At 37.5% G+C, this 17,088-nt stretch overlaps 1 protein-coding gene across 1 annotated transcript in view; it reads left to right on the top strand.

The window, feature by feature from the left end:
- The window catches only part of SHPRH (SNF2 histone linker PHD RING helicase, E3 ubiquitin protein ligase), a 52,273-nt gene that overhangs the window by 4,000 nt on the left and 31,185 nt on the right, over positions 1-17,088 (top strand). Inside the window, exons 3-13 of the mRNA XM_010131427.1 lie at positions 1,241-1,459; positions 1,779-1,857; positions 2,653-2,803; positions 4,414-4,519; positions 5,039-5,307; positions 5,756-6,400; positions 10,155-10,406; positions 11,181-11,259; positions 13,100-13,263; positions 13,381-13,637; positions 16,580-16,701. Of these exons, the coding sequence (XP_010129729.1) occupies positions 1,241-1,459; positions 1,779-1,857; positions 2,653-2,803; positions 4,414-4,519; positions 5,039-5,307; positions 5,756-6,400; positions 10,155-10,406; positions 11,181-11,259; positions 13,100-13,263; positions 13,381-13,637; positions 16,580-16,701 (2,343 nt within the window). The remainder of the gene's footprint in view (positions 1-1,240; positions 1,460-1,778; positions 1,858-2,652; positions 2,804-4,413; positions 4,520-5,038; positions 5,308-5,755; positions 6,401-10,154; positions 10,407-11,180; positions 11,260-13,099; positions 13,264-13,380; positions 13,638-16,579; positions 16,702-17,088) is intronic.

The following is a 17,088-nucleotide window of genomic DNA, read 5'->3' as shown; positions in this document are numbered from 1 at the left end:
AAATTGTGGTGTTTTTGTTCTTTTATTTTTTTTTTTTTTTTTTTTTTTGTTTGAGAAAAATTCTACAAGGTGGCTTTATCTCCAAGACTAGCTAGGGTTGGTATCTTTCTTTGAACTATAGAGCTGTACAGCTGTTTTATTGGTGCTGATGATTTTGAGACCTGAAACACTGCTAAAACTTGTCCTCTTAAGTCTTTTGTTCCCTCATGTCAGTTTCCTAAAATGCTGAGCCTTGAACTTTTCACAAAGTTTTGTTCTACAGCGCTTAAGTTCTGCGTATGTCAATGTATCCAAATTATGTGAAAAATACATAAGCACAAGGCCTTCTTTCCTAGAGAGTAGAAAAGAAGAGTAGGTCTTCTGTCTCAGAGGGTAGTAACTTGTCTTGAGGTGGAATTTTGATTTCTAAAGTGTGTTTTTTACAGTGATGCAAGTGGTGAGAAATTCCTGTTGTCCTATTGCTATAATTTTCTTATCCAGATGGGTAGTTTAAAATTAACATAAAAGCTCACTGATAAGAATCTCCTGGCTGGTTTTTCTTTTTGTATGTTATTTTATCAACAAAGACTTCCTTTCCTGAAAAATGTACAAATCCTTGACAACACACTGTGTTTTTCCCCTTTTTTATACGGTCATCAACCCATGTTAACATTTAAATATGAAGTGTAAGTTATTTGTGGTTCTGTGTCAGTTAGAAATGTTTAGTTTCCTGTTGTCCTATTGCTATAATTTTCTTATCCAGATGGGTAGTTTAAAATTAACATAAAAGCTCACTGATAAGAATCTCCTGGCTGGTTTTTCTTTTTTTTTTTTCTTTTTCCTGAAAAATGTACAAATCCTTGACAACACACTGTGTTTTTCCCCTTTTTATACGGTCATCAAGCCATGTTAACATTTAAATATGAAGTGTAAGTTATTTGTGGTTCTGTGTCAGTTAGAAATGTTTAGTGGAAGGTCTTTAATAAATAAATAAGGTCTGGTCATTCTATCCCTAAATTTTAAAGAGCACCTTTGCTGATTGGGTATATGTTTGTGATGATCATAGTGTGTTAATCTTAATGTTCAGGATAGTCGTGCTCATTGGTTCCTACTTCTGCTACCTGAGGCAGGCGCAGTCATGACATATGTTTAGTTAACACATGAAATCAAGCAAAGCAACACATATGCTGCAGCAAAATTGACCGAAATATTGACCAAAGTTGATTGATAGTATATGCCTTGAATGACTTGGTTTATGCAGATGAGCTGGAGGAAGATGAGGAAGAATCTGACATGGAACTAGAGCGACAAAATATTGAAGAGCTTTATGACTTCGTAAGGCACACTCATCAGCAGGATATCCAGTTACTGAGAGAGGATGTGCAGCATCCTGCATTAATTCCTGTTCTGAGGCCGTACCAAAGTGAGGCTGTGAACTGGATGCTTCACCGAGAGAAGCTCACCAGCACTCCAAGCAGTGGCAAGTATATGTGTCTGGAAAACTTAAGTAATTGAGGAAAGTTACGTTGTATTGTCAGCAGTAATGTTTTCTTGCAGTTTGATTAGAAACTTTGATAATTACTTCTTTACTAGTTTTATAAAACCTGGTTTTTGGGTATTACACTAAATGATAGACTGAACTTTGAACAGCAGTTGAATGTATCTTGTTGGTCGTGAAGCAGTGTGGAGGCAGACATCTGCTCTTTGTCTCTAAATGTCACAATAAGGCAGAACAATTCTAAGCAGAGCACTGTTTATAGAGAAACCTCGTGATAGTAACATGGACTCTTTTTCTGTAGAAAATGCACTGCACTTCTTATGGCGGGAGGTCATCACTCTGGATGGAGTCAAAATCTACTATAATCCATTTACTGGCTGGTATGTGTTTGTAGTTCTCACTTTCTGAGAATATGTCAAGGTTGTACTTTGTGAAAATCTTATTGGCAGCTTTTACCTGGAAGACATAAGGTGGTCCACAACTGTTGTTTTTCAGTTAGCAACTAAAGAATTAGAACATTCGTATCTGGAAAAGAAAAACAACCAAAACCCCCCCGAAAAGGCAAACTGGAGTATATAATTAATGGGTAAATCTTAAGTCAAATATATAATTCTTAAAGCTTTTTTTTTATTATTTCAATGCAAATTTGTGCTTTTTAAATTAACATTCTTTTAAATTAGAGCATTGGAGGCTTCAACCTTCTCGTCCAGTTTAAAAATCTAAAGGAAGATAACAGTGTAATGGTTTCATAAATGCTGGGTATTTCATAGTTCTGTTGCACTTTTCTCATTAATTTGGTTAGAATAGAACCTTTAAATGGTTAATTTGTTTTTTTCCCCCTATTTAACTTACAGATCTTCAACATGTGAATATATATATATATTTCATTTTTTTAGAGAATAATGTTATGGTATGCTAAGGTTTGCTAGGCACGGCCTGTTAGGGTAGGAAAAAATCACAAAAATTCTGGCATACATATTCATGTTGGTCAGGTTTGTATACCCAAAAAGCTTGCTAGCTTTTGTCAATCTCAGCTTATCTAATAAAAGATACTGTCTCACCTTACAAACTTTTCCTTGCTGAAACTGTGCTCTGTGTGTCCCTGAAACACACGCATCTCTGTCACAGCATTCTATAGTTACTGACTTTCATTTGGGTATGTACTTGGATTTTAGTATTATCCGTGAATATCCTGTTGCTGGACCCCAATGGCCTGGAGGTATTTTGGCAGATGAGATGGGTCTTGGAAAAACAGTGGAAGTGTTGGCTCTTATTCTGACTCATACCCGACCAGACATTAAACAAGATGATCTGACACTACCTGAGGTAAGAAAACTAGGCTAAGATTTAGTATGAAGAAAATACTTTTCAGAATAATGGAAATGCACTTCTTCTTGAGTGTATTGCTTTCTGTTTTACAGAAGTCCAGATTTAAAGCTGGATTAAAGAACAGTGAAAATTTTTGCTTTGTAAGATATGATGCTAGGTGGCATAAATAGTGGAATGGTTTGCATGAGAAGCAATTGAACGATGTTAGCGAGCAACTGCGCTGTTAATAGGCTGTTGCCAGTTGACACATACTCCAGCGTATATGTGATTTGGTCTGCTGTGTTGAAAATAATTCTCCACTTCACTGTATTGATGAGTATCAGGCAATCGTTAGACACGTGATCTGTGCTAAAATAGGGACTATGTAAACTCGATGAATAAAGGTTTCTGCTCCCCCCATTTGATATAATAAATGGGCTTATTCAACCTCAATTTTCCATCTTTTCACTTTCCTCATCATGCATCCTGTGAAAACTTAGCACTTTGACTAAACCCAAAAATTCTCTTTGAAGGGAGAGAACATTTATCCTTAGGTAAACTGTTACCATGCTACATGAGTTCCATCCTTTTGAATTCATGGCAGCCAGTTTCATTGTACATTTATTCGTGACGATCTCCTACCTGCTTGTGATTTTATCAGTTAAGAAGTCCGAATTCTCAAAGGGAGGATAAGGCACTTCCTAAATGTATCAGAGGGTCAGCACTGAGGAGTGTGAGGAGGGTAGTATTAGCACTAAAGCCTGTGGAGATCAGCTGGCAACAACAGCTAGAGACCATAGCTTTTGAAGAGCTGGAGTTATGAAACTGTTTCATGATGTAGGTAGCTGGGACAGACATCTTAGCTAATATTTTAGTATCTTTACGAACAGAATTCTATGACATTGCCTATGGCTAAAAGGAAATATTTCACTTATCCAGAAGGTCCCTTGTCACCTGTATTTTTCTTGTCTTCAAGTATAAAATGTTTTTGCATGATGTTTAAAAAAAAAACCAAAAAACAAAGAACCCAAAGTGCTTTATTCCAACAGAGACTTTCTGGGTGACTCCTGGCTAGTGTAAGCCAGTGTCAAGAGTTACTCCAGGTATTTCAACTCGGCACTGCATTTGTTGCAGCTTTGGGATTCTTTTTTTATATGCTGGTTCTTGAGTATACATCTCCTTTAATTAAATCACTATTCCTGAATCACTAATAATTAAGTAAATTTTTGGAACGCGATTCCTAAAAAGAGAATCCTACTTGTAATTCAACTAACTAGGGCTTTTCAATCTATATTAGTTACCTCCTTTGGTGTTTCTAGCTGTATATTAAATATTCCTCCCTCCATCAGTAACCTAGATCATTACAGCTACAGATTCCTTCAACTTAATTCTGAAGTAGTGGAGACTGCGCTTTCTGTTACCAGAGTAGGGTGCTGAGCACCATTTGTGAAGAAACTGAGCTGAATGGCTATTGCTCTGTGCACTGAAAATGAGCTATCTGAGCAAATTAATGAGATCTGAGCACACATTGGTAGGAGCTCATACTTATTTTCAGATGTGGAAAGATTAATGAAGTTCAGAATGACTGCGAAGAGACATGAGCTAATAACAAATGTTGTGTGCATTAGGGTAAACTCGTGAACTTCTTTGTTCCACCTCAACCTTTAGAAGGAAATAAAAAGAAAAAAAAGGAGGAAATGGAGCTTAAATTGAAGGAAAAAATCCAGTATCCCAGTAAGTATTTATCTTTTTTTTTTTTTTTTTAATACATTTTGCTTTTGTCATAAGTCTTATACTGGCCACGGGCTGAGGTCAAGGCTACTCTTCACTTTGGCAGAGTGAAATGATTCATTTGCTGAGCACTGTGATACAGAATTGCATGCTACAAACAAATGATCCACACTTTAAAAGTAAAATTACCAGCTCGGATCTCTGGGCTGCAGAGCTCCATGTCACTAGAGATTGTTGTAAGAGAGGTTGTTGATTTAACTGAAATATACTCTTTTTATAAGCTTTGGTAGGAAAATTGAGTCACTTATTACTATTCAATACTGTCTTAGAATCACTGATAAATAGTGATTTTTAAGGCTACCTCAGGTAAAGCATTGTCAAAACTACTGCCTGCCTTTTTTTTTCTTCATTTTTTTGATGAACAGTGTTTAAGAGTTCCCTTAATATGCACATTTTTTTTATCTGAGCTGTAAGGTGGTCTTTTTGGTTTTGTTTTTTTTTTTTCTTTGATTCTACATACAGGCTTACGAGTGATGATATTAGCGGCTGTAAAGGAAATGAATGTGAAGAAAGGAGCATCCATTATTGCAATATTTAAGTATATTAGTGCTATATATAGGTATGACATACAGAGAAATAGACGGCTTCTCAAAAGAACTCTAGAAAAACTAATTGCTGAACAAGTAGTGGAGCAAGTCAGAGGACATGGTCTGGCTGGTTCGTTCAAGCTGGGAAAGAATTACAAGGAACAGAAGAGGCGAGAGAGAACCAAAGAGCAGGTAAAACATGCTGTTGTAGTTACTTAAAAGAGTGTTGCAAAGGCAGATCTTATTTCTACCAATTGCGTGCCACTCTCAACTGTGGTGTCTGTGTGCACTAGTTCAGTGACATTGGCTTATGGATAGAAATGGAGAACTGCAGCATTTGCTTGACATTCATGAACAAAGAAAAAGAAATCCTAAGCAGAGGGAATTTGAGGCTAAAATATTAACTACATCTGTCATATATCTTCTAAAATAGTGCTGCAGGGTGGCAAATGTGTTGTTACTGTGAAGTTGTCTTTTAAACACTGATGAATGTTAACTAAATCATCAAACTGGAAATTTATATAAAATCTGAACATATATGTCTTGATGTGTTTCTGTGTTCCAAAAAAAAAGGTGAAGAGAAGGTCTGACATTCTTGGTTAATTTTATTTTGTAGATAGCAAGGACTTCAGAAAACACTAAGAAGAAGCAGTTGATTGATGTTAACAGTCAAACCAAAGGATCAATAAACAGCGATCTCCCTTCTGAAAACATCCTTAAAACCCCTTTGCGGGTGGATATCACCATGGAAGAACATGATTATTGTACAACTATCAAAAATAAGAGGAGATCTGGAACAGATCATGAGAACTCTGTAAAAGAGAAATCTGTGGTCTTAAAGTGTCCTGATTTGCATGGCAGCCTCCTTGTCTCCAGTGATGTGAGCAATCGTCCTGATTTTGGTGTCTCTCAAACTACAGCTGATGTCCAGCAGCAAGTCCCAAAGGACCAGCCCTCAAATTCCCAAGAACGTGCTAGCAGTAGCATACAGCATACCAGTTCTGTATTTCCATTTAATACCTCTGAATATCGGTTTGAATGCATCTGTGGTGAGCTTGGATTGGCTGACTATAAAGCTCGTGTGCAGTGCCTGAAATGTTACTTATGGCAGCATGCAGAGTGTGTAAACTACAAAGAGGAAAACCTGAAGATCAAGCCTTTCTACTGTCCCCATTGTCTCGTGGCAATGAAACCGGTTTCCACAGGAGCAACTCTGATAATTTCTCCGAGTTCTATTTGTCATCAGTGGGTAGATGAGATCAACAGGCATGTAAGATCATCTTCTCTTCGAGTTCTGGTAAGATCGTATAGCTTCATATTTTAGGGAGTTATTTTATCAAGGCTTGGGGCTTCCTGTCTGGCACTTTGTATTACATAAAGTTCAGAGGTTTCTTTGTGCTCAAAAATGCTCTACATCTCTTGCTACTAGACCTATGCTTTGGCACCATATGATGTACTTGTGTCTTAGAAGGACTGTCTGAATTTGGTTCTTCATTTTTTTTTCCTGTATTATTTGGTCACTAAGAGATGATACAGTGAACTAGATCAAATGGAAGCAAATTTTGAGCAATTGTATCAACAGGTGATTTCTGAGAGGGAAAGCTGTTTGTGTTTCGGTGCTTGGGTATTTTTTTTCTCATTTTATTTTTTTTCTTTTTTAGAAAGGCCTAACTATAGGTGTTTTGGCAGTGTCAAGTCTCACTGTATGCTTGCACCAGAACAGTGCTTCTCTGACAGTTTCTTCTTATTTTGTACTAGTTTCATAGGTAAAGAGTATACTTCTCAATTTCTGGTTCTCAGGCTTTACAAAAGTCTTTGGCCATGATGTTTACTGAAATAACACTATTACAACTGGGGCATTGCCTCTATAACATGTGCCATATTTATTAGGATGTGACTTATCTGGAGGCCTTGTATTGTCCTTTTGCTAGCTCTGTCACTAAAATAAGCCTAATTATACATATAGTAACTATGGCTATACAGGATTTTTTTAAATATAGCTATCAGAGTGTTTAAGGACAGCCATTGGCTCTTATCAATGATGCAGTCAAGTTTTGTCCTTCATGTTTTTAGTAGACAAGAACATTTGTAATGATAAAGTGCTTTAAGAACCTTTATATTTTGAATATATAACACTAGTAGTAGATTGATAAAGAGAGCAAGCTTTGTGTTCAGGGATATATCTGATACCTTCAGCAATTCTGCATAGATGCTCAATGCATAAATGAATTGTAGGCCTCCAGTGAGTCATTTGTGTGAGCAGTCTAGTTACCTTTAGTGCAGCAACTAACAAATGTGTAAAAATTCCACAGTTTTCGTAGGACCGAGTCCAAGTTTTATATCAGCTTTGATAAAAACTGTCAGAAATAGATTTACATGGTAACAGTAAAATAGCTGAAGTACTTGAAGCATGTGACACGTTCCATTCTAAGACACTGTTTTCATTTTCTTTTAACTGCCAACGGTAGGTAAGTCATCCAGGTTTGCTTCCAGAGTTGCTTCAAAATGAAAATCTGTTGGAGGTTTTTTTTTTTCTGTAAATCTAGAAGAAAAATTGTGCAGATGTTTCAAAGAACCAGTGTCCCATGTTAACAGGGTTTGCATTGCATGTGAAGGATGTTGTTTATTATTCCAACTGCTTACAACCCATGGGAAATTCTAATGGGTTTATGTAATAGAACAAGAAATTAAAATTTATCAGGAGGTCTTGCTTTGTGGCAGATTGTCTTTTCCTGCTGCTGTGAAAACAACCAAAACTTGGCCAAGTTATAAACCTCCGTAAAATCTGTTCATAAATACTTGGAAGAGATCATTAGACTTCAACAGCTATTTTTTTCTTAACAGTTACTTCCATGAGCCTGCTTGCTCTCTCTTTTTTTTTTTTTTTCTCTCCCCTCCCATTGTTCTTCTTCAGTTTATGTGCATTGACCTGGTTGCACATGCTCTGTTGTCACACAGGGGCTGAACAGACATTTCCTGCAAGATTTACAAGAAGTGGCTGAGGCAACTGGGATCGTTTAGTCTGGAGAAGAAGCTCAGGGGAGACCTTATCACTCTCTACAACTACCTGAAAGGAGGTTGTAGGGAGGTGGGGGTCAGTCTCTTCTCCCTTGTTACGAATGACAGGACAAGAGGAAATGGCCTTAAGTTTCACCAGGGAAAATCTAGGTTGGATATCAGGAAAAATTTCTTTACACAGAGGGTTGTGAAGCATTGGAACAGGCTGCACCGGGGGGGAAAGGAGGTTGTAGGGAGGTGGGGGTCAGTCTCTTCTCCCTTGTTACGAATGACAGGACAAGAGGAAATGGCCTTAAGTTTCACCAGGGAAAATCTAGGTTGGATATCAGGAAAAATTTCTTTACACAGAGGGTTGTGAAGCATTGGAACAGGCTGCCCAGGGAGGTGGTGGAGTCCTCATCCCTGGCAGCATTGAAAAGACATGTGTATGTGGTGCTGAGAGATATGATTTAAGGATCATGGCAGTGCAAATGGTTGGGCTTGATGATCTTAAAGATCTCTTCCAACCAGATGATTCTGTGATTTCTTTCAGCTGACAGAACCACTGTTGCACAAATGTAGAGTAAGATTATTATGGAAGGAAAAGTACAGTAACAGTGAGATTATGTGCTGATCATCAAGGGGTAAAGAGGGGGGAAAATCAACTAAGGTTTTATAAAGTCACCTTAAATTTAGTTTTTTTAACTATTAGTTCTGTGAATTAAGGGAACATCAAAGTTTGTGACACTGTAAGGGGCTGGAAAGATGGTGTGATTTTCTTAAATGGTAAAGGTGTGCATAGGTAGTTGCAGGTAAGAATGGACTTTCTTGGCTTGTGTTTATATCATAAATCCTGAACTCGCAGGATGAGAGAAGAATAGAAAGAAGCTAGCTAATTGAGATGAGACTAGAATATAGATTCTTTCTAAAAAAGATAGTGATATTCCTGTATCTGTCAGAAGAAAGCCTTATCTGTTTTAATATTGTGATTAATATTAATAGGGAAGTGGTAGGAAGCAACTGATGATAAAATTCTTAAAGTAAGCAATGGATGCCTGTAATTTTGAAGTAGATTCCAAAGGTGAAATTGGGAGCAACAGAAAAAGTTTGTATGAGAAGGAAAAAATGGAGATTGATATATAGGTCTGGTAATAATTGCTCTAAGGAGCTAAAAATCCTGGAGATTATAAAAGACTCCTACTATATATATTTTTTCTTTAATTTTGTGCTATATCACACATTATTTGAAATTTTACCATGTTTTGATATTGTAAGTATATTTGGACTCGTACTGTATTTTCTTCAGGTATAGAATGCTACTGCAAGGAAGCAGTTAGTAAAATGTTTGGTTTAGCTTGTTAATTTTTTTATGTTTAAACTGCTGTTTGTTTCTGAAAGGATTATGCTTAAAATCACAAGGGGGGTTAAGAAAAGTACTTCTGATATTAGATCAAACGTCAGTATGAAAGGTTTATAATAATACTCTAGTGCACAGGTATTGTTTCTTACTAGGGTATTTGTTTTATTTTGTGAGTCTCTATAGAAATCTTTTTTGTAGATAAAACATTACACAGCGTATATTTTTTGTTTTAAATATTTTGCTGCATACTTCTCTCTTTGTGTAATCATCCATTAAATTCTTGGGGTGGTAGGGAGAAAGGTATTACATCTATGGTAAAGGAGAGGAGAGAGCAGGGTGCCACACTGACATAACATTGCTCCATACATTACAGAATACTTAATTTTGCTTAAGACGGTGGCAACAAATAACTGAAGTCCCCTTTTTTTTCCCAAAGGAGAAAAAACCCAGTATTTCCTGAAGTTATAAATACTTAAAAATTTTGCTTCAGTGTCTGTATTGCATTCATTATCTGTGCTTCTGGTACAGATTTCCCCATGCTACTGTATGAGTACAGGTTTTATGAAAGATTCGTTATTATATGAGGAAGACTTCTAAAAGCATACACTTAAGCTGTAGTGATATTTTTGCATTTTTATTAAAGTGTCTGGCCTTTATTCTTTGCTGCTCTGCTATCGAATACAAACCTACATAGGTGTATCAAGGTGTGAAGAAGCATGGATTTTTGCAGCCACACATGTTGGCAGAACAGGAGGTGGTTATCACCACATACGATGTCCTCCGCACTGAACTGAACTATGTAGATATACCCCACAGCAACAGCGAAGATGGGCGCCGTTTCAGGAACCAGAAGCGGTACATGGCCATCCCAAGCCCCTTAGTAGCAGTGGAATGGTGGAGGATCTGCCTTGATGAAGCACAAATGGTTGAATGTACTACTGCAAAGGTATGACATCCCCAGTCATGCATTTATATAACTTGAAAAGGTTTTGACAAACTTATTGTAAATAATAGAATAGATTTCCTTCTCCCCGTCTTAACTTGCAGTTCAGTATGGGAATTTGTCCTTGTAGCTTGTTCTTTAGAAGTTAATTTTCTGTTGGAGTTATTACTGTTAAACGATTCTCTTGTTGGAATTTTGGCAGATTGAAGCATATCCAGCTCAAAAAATACTTAATCTATATCGACAGTTTAAAGAACTAGGTCATCATGTTGTGTGTGGTGTCTGGTAGTTTCAAACAAGACACTAGCCTGTTCAGTGACATGGTTCAGAGGCATAGATATGTCCTTTGGGCTTGGAAGCTAAAATAGTCAGCAGTGTCTGCAGACTCTAGGGCTGCGGTCTGCAGAGGGATTTTAACTAGTATTCATCCAGTCTTTTTTGCCCAAGACAAAAATGTTACTTACACAATGTCTTCTAGGCTTTATTTTTTCTTTTTACATGCAGTTTCTTTTTCTATTTGCCTTCTGTGAACCCTTAATTGCACTTGATTACTTGTAAGTGGATATGGCTTTTATCAACTTCCAGTTAAATTCAAAAAGTCTCAATAATACACACTTGTATAATATATTGTACCCAATGCTGCTTATAAGACTGCTAATCTTACAGACCAAAAAGACGTTCAGAATTCTTAAAAACAAGGTCCATGTGTTTCCAGACTGAGTTCCACACTACCTTTGTTTTTCTTTTCCTACCACTGATTCTGTCTTCTTTTGCTAGGCTGCTGAAATGGCGCTCCGTTTAAGTGGAATCAATCGCTGGTGTGTCAGTGGTACCCCTGTGCAGCGAGGATTAGAAGGTGAGATTTTATGCAGCAGTTGTCATCCATGGGTTTTCCTTTGTTGATAATTAGGTAGTGATTTGAAGCAGTTAAACTGTCTGCTGGTTTTGCTCTGAATTCATTAGGTACTCTGACTTCATAAGCCATAAACTGTAACCATGTAAAAAGCCATCAATATATGTATCAATATAAAATTGCAGAGCTGAAATATTTTTATCTCACCGAGTTAAACAAATACTTTGGGGAGTAGAAAATCCGTATGTCAAACAGCTGACTCAAGACTGTTCTTCAATTTTCATTTAGCAGAGTGGGTAAATATTAACCCCTCTCTGTTGCAGCTAAAGATAGTCTGCTCTAACTGTCAAATACAGCAAGCAAAGCTGTATTTGATTTTTGCTCCTCCCTGTATGAACCTCTGTGGGCATCCACTGCCATGAGTATAAATGCTAAAAATTGTGCTAAAGCTGAATGAAACTGAAATGAGGTATGTGGAGTAGGGAGCTGTATGTTAGCAGGTGTCATTTATCTTGTTTTTCTTGTGAGGTACTCAGTTTCCATAGACAGGCTTCAGACAGAGATAGAAAAAAAGAAAGGGAACTTCTTAACTTACTTATCTTCCTTTGTTCTTTGAGTTAGGAATACGCGCTACACATTGAGGCAGTGAGTTTAAAAGTGGATAAATCGGCATAAGCATTTGTGTGCGTATTGTTCAGCTACCAAATCATTAAAAAATTCAATATTGTAGATTACTTCATTATGGAATTGTGGATTAAATTTATAAATCTAGTAATAGTTGTGAGAATACATGGTTAATAAAGCAAACACTGTAGAAGAAAGTGATTGATTTGACTGTTGTGACAGACTTGTTTAAGTCCTTATGTGTCATATTGTCCATAATACATGTTGACCAGGCACTCAGACTAAACTGAGCCCCAACACATAGGGGACAAAACTGCTGAATAATTTGAAACAGTGCTGCCACTGCTGTAATAAAATAGGATAGGACCTCTGGGTAAACAATTGCTTGCTGCATAGAAATGATTTGCTGGGTTTTTATTCCCCTGTTCTAGGATGTATTTAGTGAATGTCTTAGGGCTCTCAGCTGAATACCTAAATTACCATAAAGGTAACAGAAAAAAGAACGTAGCCAGCAGACCTTTGAGATATATGATACCATCATATATTTCCATTTCTGCATTGTCTACGTGCAGCATTTAAACATGGGCTTCTGTATTTTTCCAGTAGGATTAGATACCAGCTTAAATTCAGTATGTCCTTTAGTTTCATCCCCCAAAATGATGCGTTTCTGAATTGGGCAGAATTAGCAAGCTGTATTCTCTGAATTAGTATAATAGACGTATCTTTTGTAAATTTCTTCTGCCTTGTAGAGAAGCGAAAGTATTCTGAATTGCAACCCCTTTTAGGATGGTGGGCAACAGACAGTTGGTGCACAGCAGGCTGGGAGGTAGTGATACTGAGCAACACTGTTTTAGAAAAACCTGGCAAAGCCGGTTAACCATATGCAGTCCTGTAATTTCTGCCTCTTACCCCTGCTTTGAATAGGTTTAAATTCATCGCTCTGTTCTGCTGAACTTGAAATTAGAGAAGTGTCTCACAAATAGTTGGGTTTCAGCAAGTTCTGTGAAAATCAACAGCTAGCTAAATGAGAGAACTCTCACCTTCCCCCACCCAGTCCCCTGCACCAATTTAGGTAATTTGGTGAGAGAATGACCGGAAAACAAGTGGAAAAGATAATGGCCAGAATATAGTTGTCTTTCTCAAAGTTAAATATTTTTGAGGCGTATTGTGAAGTATTAAAACACAAACATTGTACTAAAACACTTTCTTTTCTTGACAGATCTGTATGGGTTAGTCCTTTTTCTTGGAGTTGATCCTTACTGGGTCAAACACTGGTGGGACCAACTTTTGTATCGACCTTACTGTAGGAAAAATCCCCGGCCTCTCTACAGTCTAATTGCCAAGATAATGTGGAGATCAGCAAAGAAGGATGTGATTGACCAAGTAAATGAGAGTTTTGAGTTTTAAAATTTCTGAACTTTCAATAGCTGAAATTCCAAAAATTTCTGAAATTTCAATAGCTTTATTTGCAAATTACTTGCTTTCTTTTTTTTAATGCAGATTCAAATCCCCCCTCAGACAGAAAATGTACACTGGCTTCACTTTTCTCCTGTGGAGAGACACTTCTATCATCGCCAGCATGAGGTGTGCTGCCAGGATGCATTGGCAAAACTCAGAAAGATTTCGGACTGGACTCTTAAGCTTAGTAGCCTAGATAGAAGGACTGTGACTTCTATTTTGTACCCTTTGCTGCGGCTGAGGCAGGCCTGCTGTCATCCACAAGCTGTTCGGGGCGAGTTCTTGCCATTACAGAAAAGGTGAGTTTCTGTCCCTTCCTAAATGGCTTGCAAAGCAAAAATTTTAATTGTCCCTAATGGTGCAAGATCTTGTCCAGTTCTCAAACAAGTCTTATCTTAAGCTTCTTTAGTTAAATGGGCAATTATGCCACACCAAGCTATCTGACCTCAGAAGCTGAGCAGGGTGCATTAGGAAATTTAGTGTAATCCTTGTTTTAGAGAACATAGTACTGAGGTGCCGTTGCTTGTGCAGTAACATTTTAACATTATGGTGGTGATGGATATTAGGATGTTGCAGGTGGCAGAATGCATGTGAAACATGCATCTGATTCTTTTTCAGTTTTAAATGAGACCACTGATTTTCTATTGTACCTTACAGAAACTCACATTCATGAATGAGAACAACAAACAAAACGAATAAACAGAATGGAGTAGTTCTTTAATTCAAAGAAAATGTTGTTAATGTGAGGTTTTAGAATAGGTAAATGTAGATCTAAACTGGAAAGCTGTTCAAATTTTTTTTTTTTTTCTTTCTTTGCATGCTTTCAAGATTATCTTCCTCACAAGTGCCCTGCAAATACCAGTTTGGTCTCAGCCCTTGTAACCAGAAATATTCTTTGCAAAATGTGGCTGCTACTTTTTCAGTTAGTTGGAGGGGAGTTGTGAAAGAACAAGCTGTTTCTACTCCAGGCTCTCAGAGCACTGTGGTGGTTGTTTTTTTAAGCTACAGGTAGCAAAGAAATTAAACTTTTAACACTGCCAGTATTATTTCTACTGCTTTCTGGACTTGTTTGTCCATCCTATTTGGTCTTTTTCTATCCTTATATAAAGTTTTGTGTCCTACTCCTTTCTGTTTCTCATACAGGGCACCTACAGTGCCAAAGCAGTTGTAACTGACTTTGCACTTACTTCAGTAGTGGCCAGTAGTAGGCACTGTGTTGTAGCACTTTCTGTCTGATGGTCTGCTAGTATGGTAGCAAGGATTCAAACATGGGAGAAACTAGTATTTCCACCAGCCCATACAAGATTATTTGCATTAAAATGAGCCAATGGAGTACAAATAAAATGCGTAAACTGAGTATGCTGGTGACAGCATAGTACTGTGTTGATTTTGGTAGAATGGTTGTAGAGTGACAGCTGCATAGTAATTGTGGTGGAAAAACTAGCAGTGAAAATGAAACCTTTCTTAAAATCATATGTATAAAGAAAAGACATTCCTCAGTATCATTTTCATGTCTTTTTTGTGAACCAAGCTTAACTGCAGCAGTGAACATTCCCAGAACAGAGAAAATTTGGTTCCTGACATTTATTATATGTAGAAGAGTAATGAAAAAATTCAGTGCTAGGAACTTTAATGAATAAGAGAAATGGGCCTGAAATGAGAAAGCTGAGTTTGGAGCATATTTTCCCACTGTGTAGTGAAGGCAGTAAATTAGAACATCTACTCAGCAAAAATAGAACTCTCAAAAGGGAGTTTTCTAGGCTTCCACAGTTAAACTGAGTAAAAAAAAAAAAAAAGCCAGTTTCTTCTGTCTTAATTGGTAGTCTCAGACATGTATCAAATTGCATACCGTATAAGTACATAACTGCTTTTACAGTTTTTCTTGAAACTGCTGATGCTTTTAGAATCACAGAATGATTTGGGTTGGAAGGGACCTTCAAAGCTCATCCAGTCCAAATCCCCTGCAGTGACCAGGGACATCCTTAACTAGATCAGGTTGCACAGAACCCTGTCCAACCTGACCTTGAATGTTTCCAGGGATGGGGCATCTGCCACCTCTCTGCGCCCCTCCACCATTGTACAAAATTTTGAGTTTTGAAAATGAAAGGTAAGTGGTAATGGTAGAAGTATCAGAGTGTGAGCAGCAGGTGCTACGTGTATTTGCCAATACCTCTGGAGAATTCAGCTAATTATAAATAGTGATTATATTGATTTAAAGCCTGCTCTACTGTAACACTGTAGTGTAAACTCAAGGAAGAGTTTCTGCAAATGGAATGATGTTGCAAGGAGGGTAAAATGAAGGCTTGTCAAGGATACCCTACCAGCGTACCAGACCGCACAGGAGTTCTGTCAACCTCTTACTCTACTCCAGAACACTAAACATGAGATAGTAAACGCTTCTCCTGAAGGTGAAGGAGGCTGAGGAGCAGAGTTTCAGGGAGGGGGGTAGTGTCTGGTCTCACAACAGCAACTGGTCATAGAAGCAGCCTCAGGTCAGTTGTTGTAGACTGTTGTTGCAGATTACTCTCCTGTCTCTTCACATCAGTCTTCTTCCTGCCTGGATTCTTTGTCCCTTGGGCTTACTCCAAGAAATCCTTTATGCTTGTTTCTTTCTTCTTTCTCATCTCTATTCTTGCTTCTTGCCTCTTATCTCTCTATTCCTGTACTTTTATGTTAAGCTAATTATCTTCTGGCTAAATTCCTCTCATGAATTACAAATACTACAAACAAATGTAGAAAAGGAAGTTTAAACTGATACTTTCTTGTCTTCACTGTTCTCATTTCACACCTTTTGCTCTTTTCTTTGACACCTATGTGTTTTCCATCTTCAGACTGGTAGCAGAGGGGAGAAATGTAGTCTCTCATGGTTGTTTTTATTTTAATAGCTTCTAGCAAAATGAGGTCTATTTTTGCTTGCTTCCAGTTCACCACTGTAATAGAAGGAGCAAAATATTTTGCCCTGTGAAGGGTTATTTTACCTAGTTGTAATTTTCCTCTTGCTTCTTCTTTTTTCTGTTTTTAAAAGATGTCAACCTCTTGACATACTCGTGTTAGGGTAAAGCTTTATCTTGAAGAAAAGCTGACAACTAGGGTTTTTTTATCAAGTAAATAGATCTCAAATAAACATTTGCACAGTTTGTTGGGTGCCCATAACAATCTTTCATGCTGCATAGCATGACAGTTTTACTTCTCCAGTATTGTGGTTTTGTTTCGAATTTGAGCCACTTGGTCTCTGTTTCAGCACTATGACCATGGAGGAACTGTTAACATCTCTGCAGAAGAAATGTCGAACAGAGTGTGAGGAAGCTCACCGACAGCTGGTGTGTGCTCTTAATGGCTTAGCTGGTATCCATATCATTAAAGGTAAGATTGGATGGCTGTAGCATATTTCATCACTCCTTTTAGTAAGCTAATTATGGTTTAGATGACATTGTGTAAAAACAGAGGCTTTTTTGTATTCAGGGCAAAACCCATAGTGAAATCCTGGGATTTTAACAATGTTTGTAACAAAATCCAACATTCATTCTAGATGAGGGTGAAAATAACTGGTTTGGTGCACCTTTGAGATATCTCAGAGTGTTTCTGGCTTTTTTTGTGTTCTTTCTTGATTTTACCATCTATGTGTACTGGGAGGATAAAAGAAGTCGTACCTGTGTAAGTGTACTTAACCTGCTTTTGTTTAATCAGTACTGCTTTCTGGGCTTCCTTTGTGTCCCTGCCATGCAAACTGCTGTGCTGACTGTGGAATCT

Source organism: Buceros rhinoceros, unplaced genomic scaffold (assembly GCF_000710305.1).
Source record: "Buceros rhinoceros silvestris isolate BGI_N320 unplaced genomic scaffold, ASM71030v1 scaffold5542, whole genome shotgun sequence".
NCBI lineage: Eukaryota > Metazoa > Chordata > Aves > Bucerotiformes > Bucerotidae > Buceros > Buceros rhinoceros.
The sequence above is the reverse complement of the archived record's forward strand: the minus strand, read 5'-3'. Positions and strand labels throughout refer to the sequence as shown.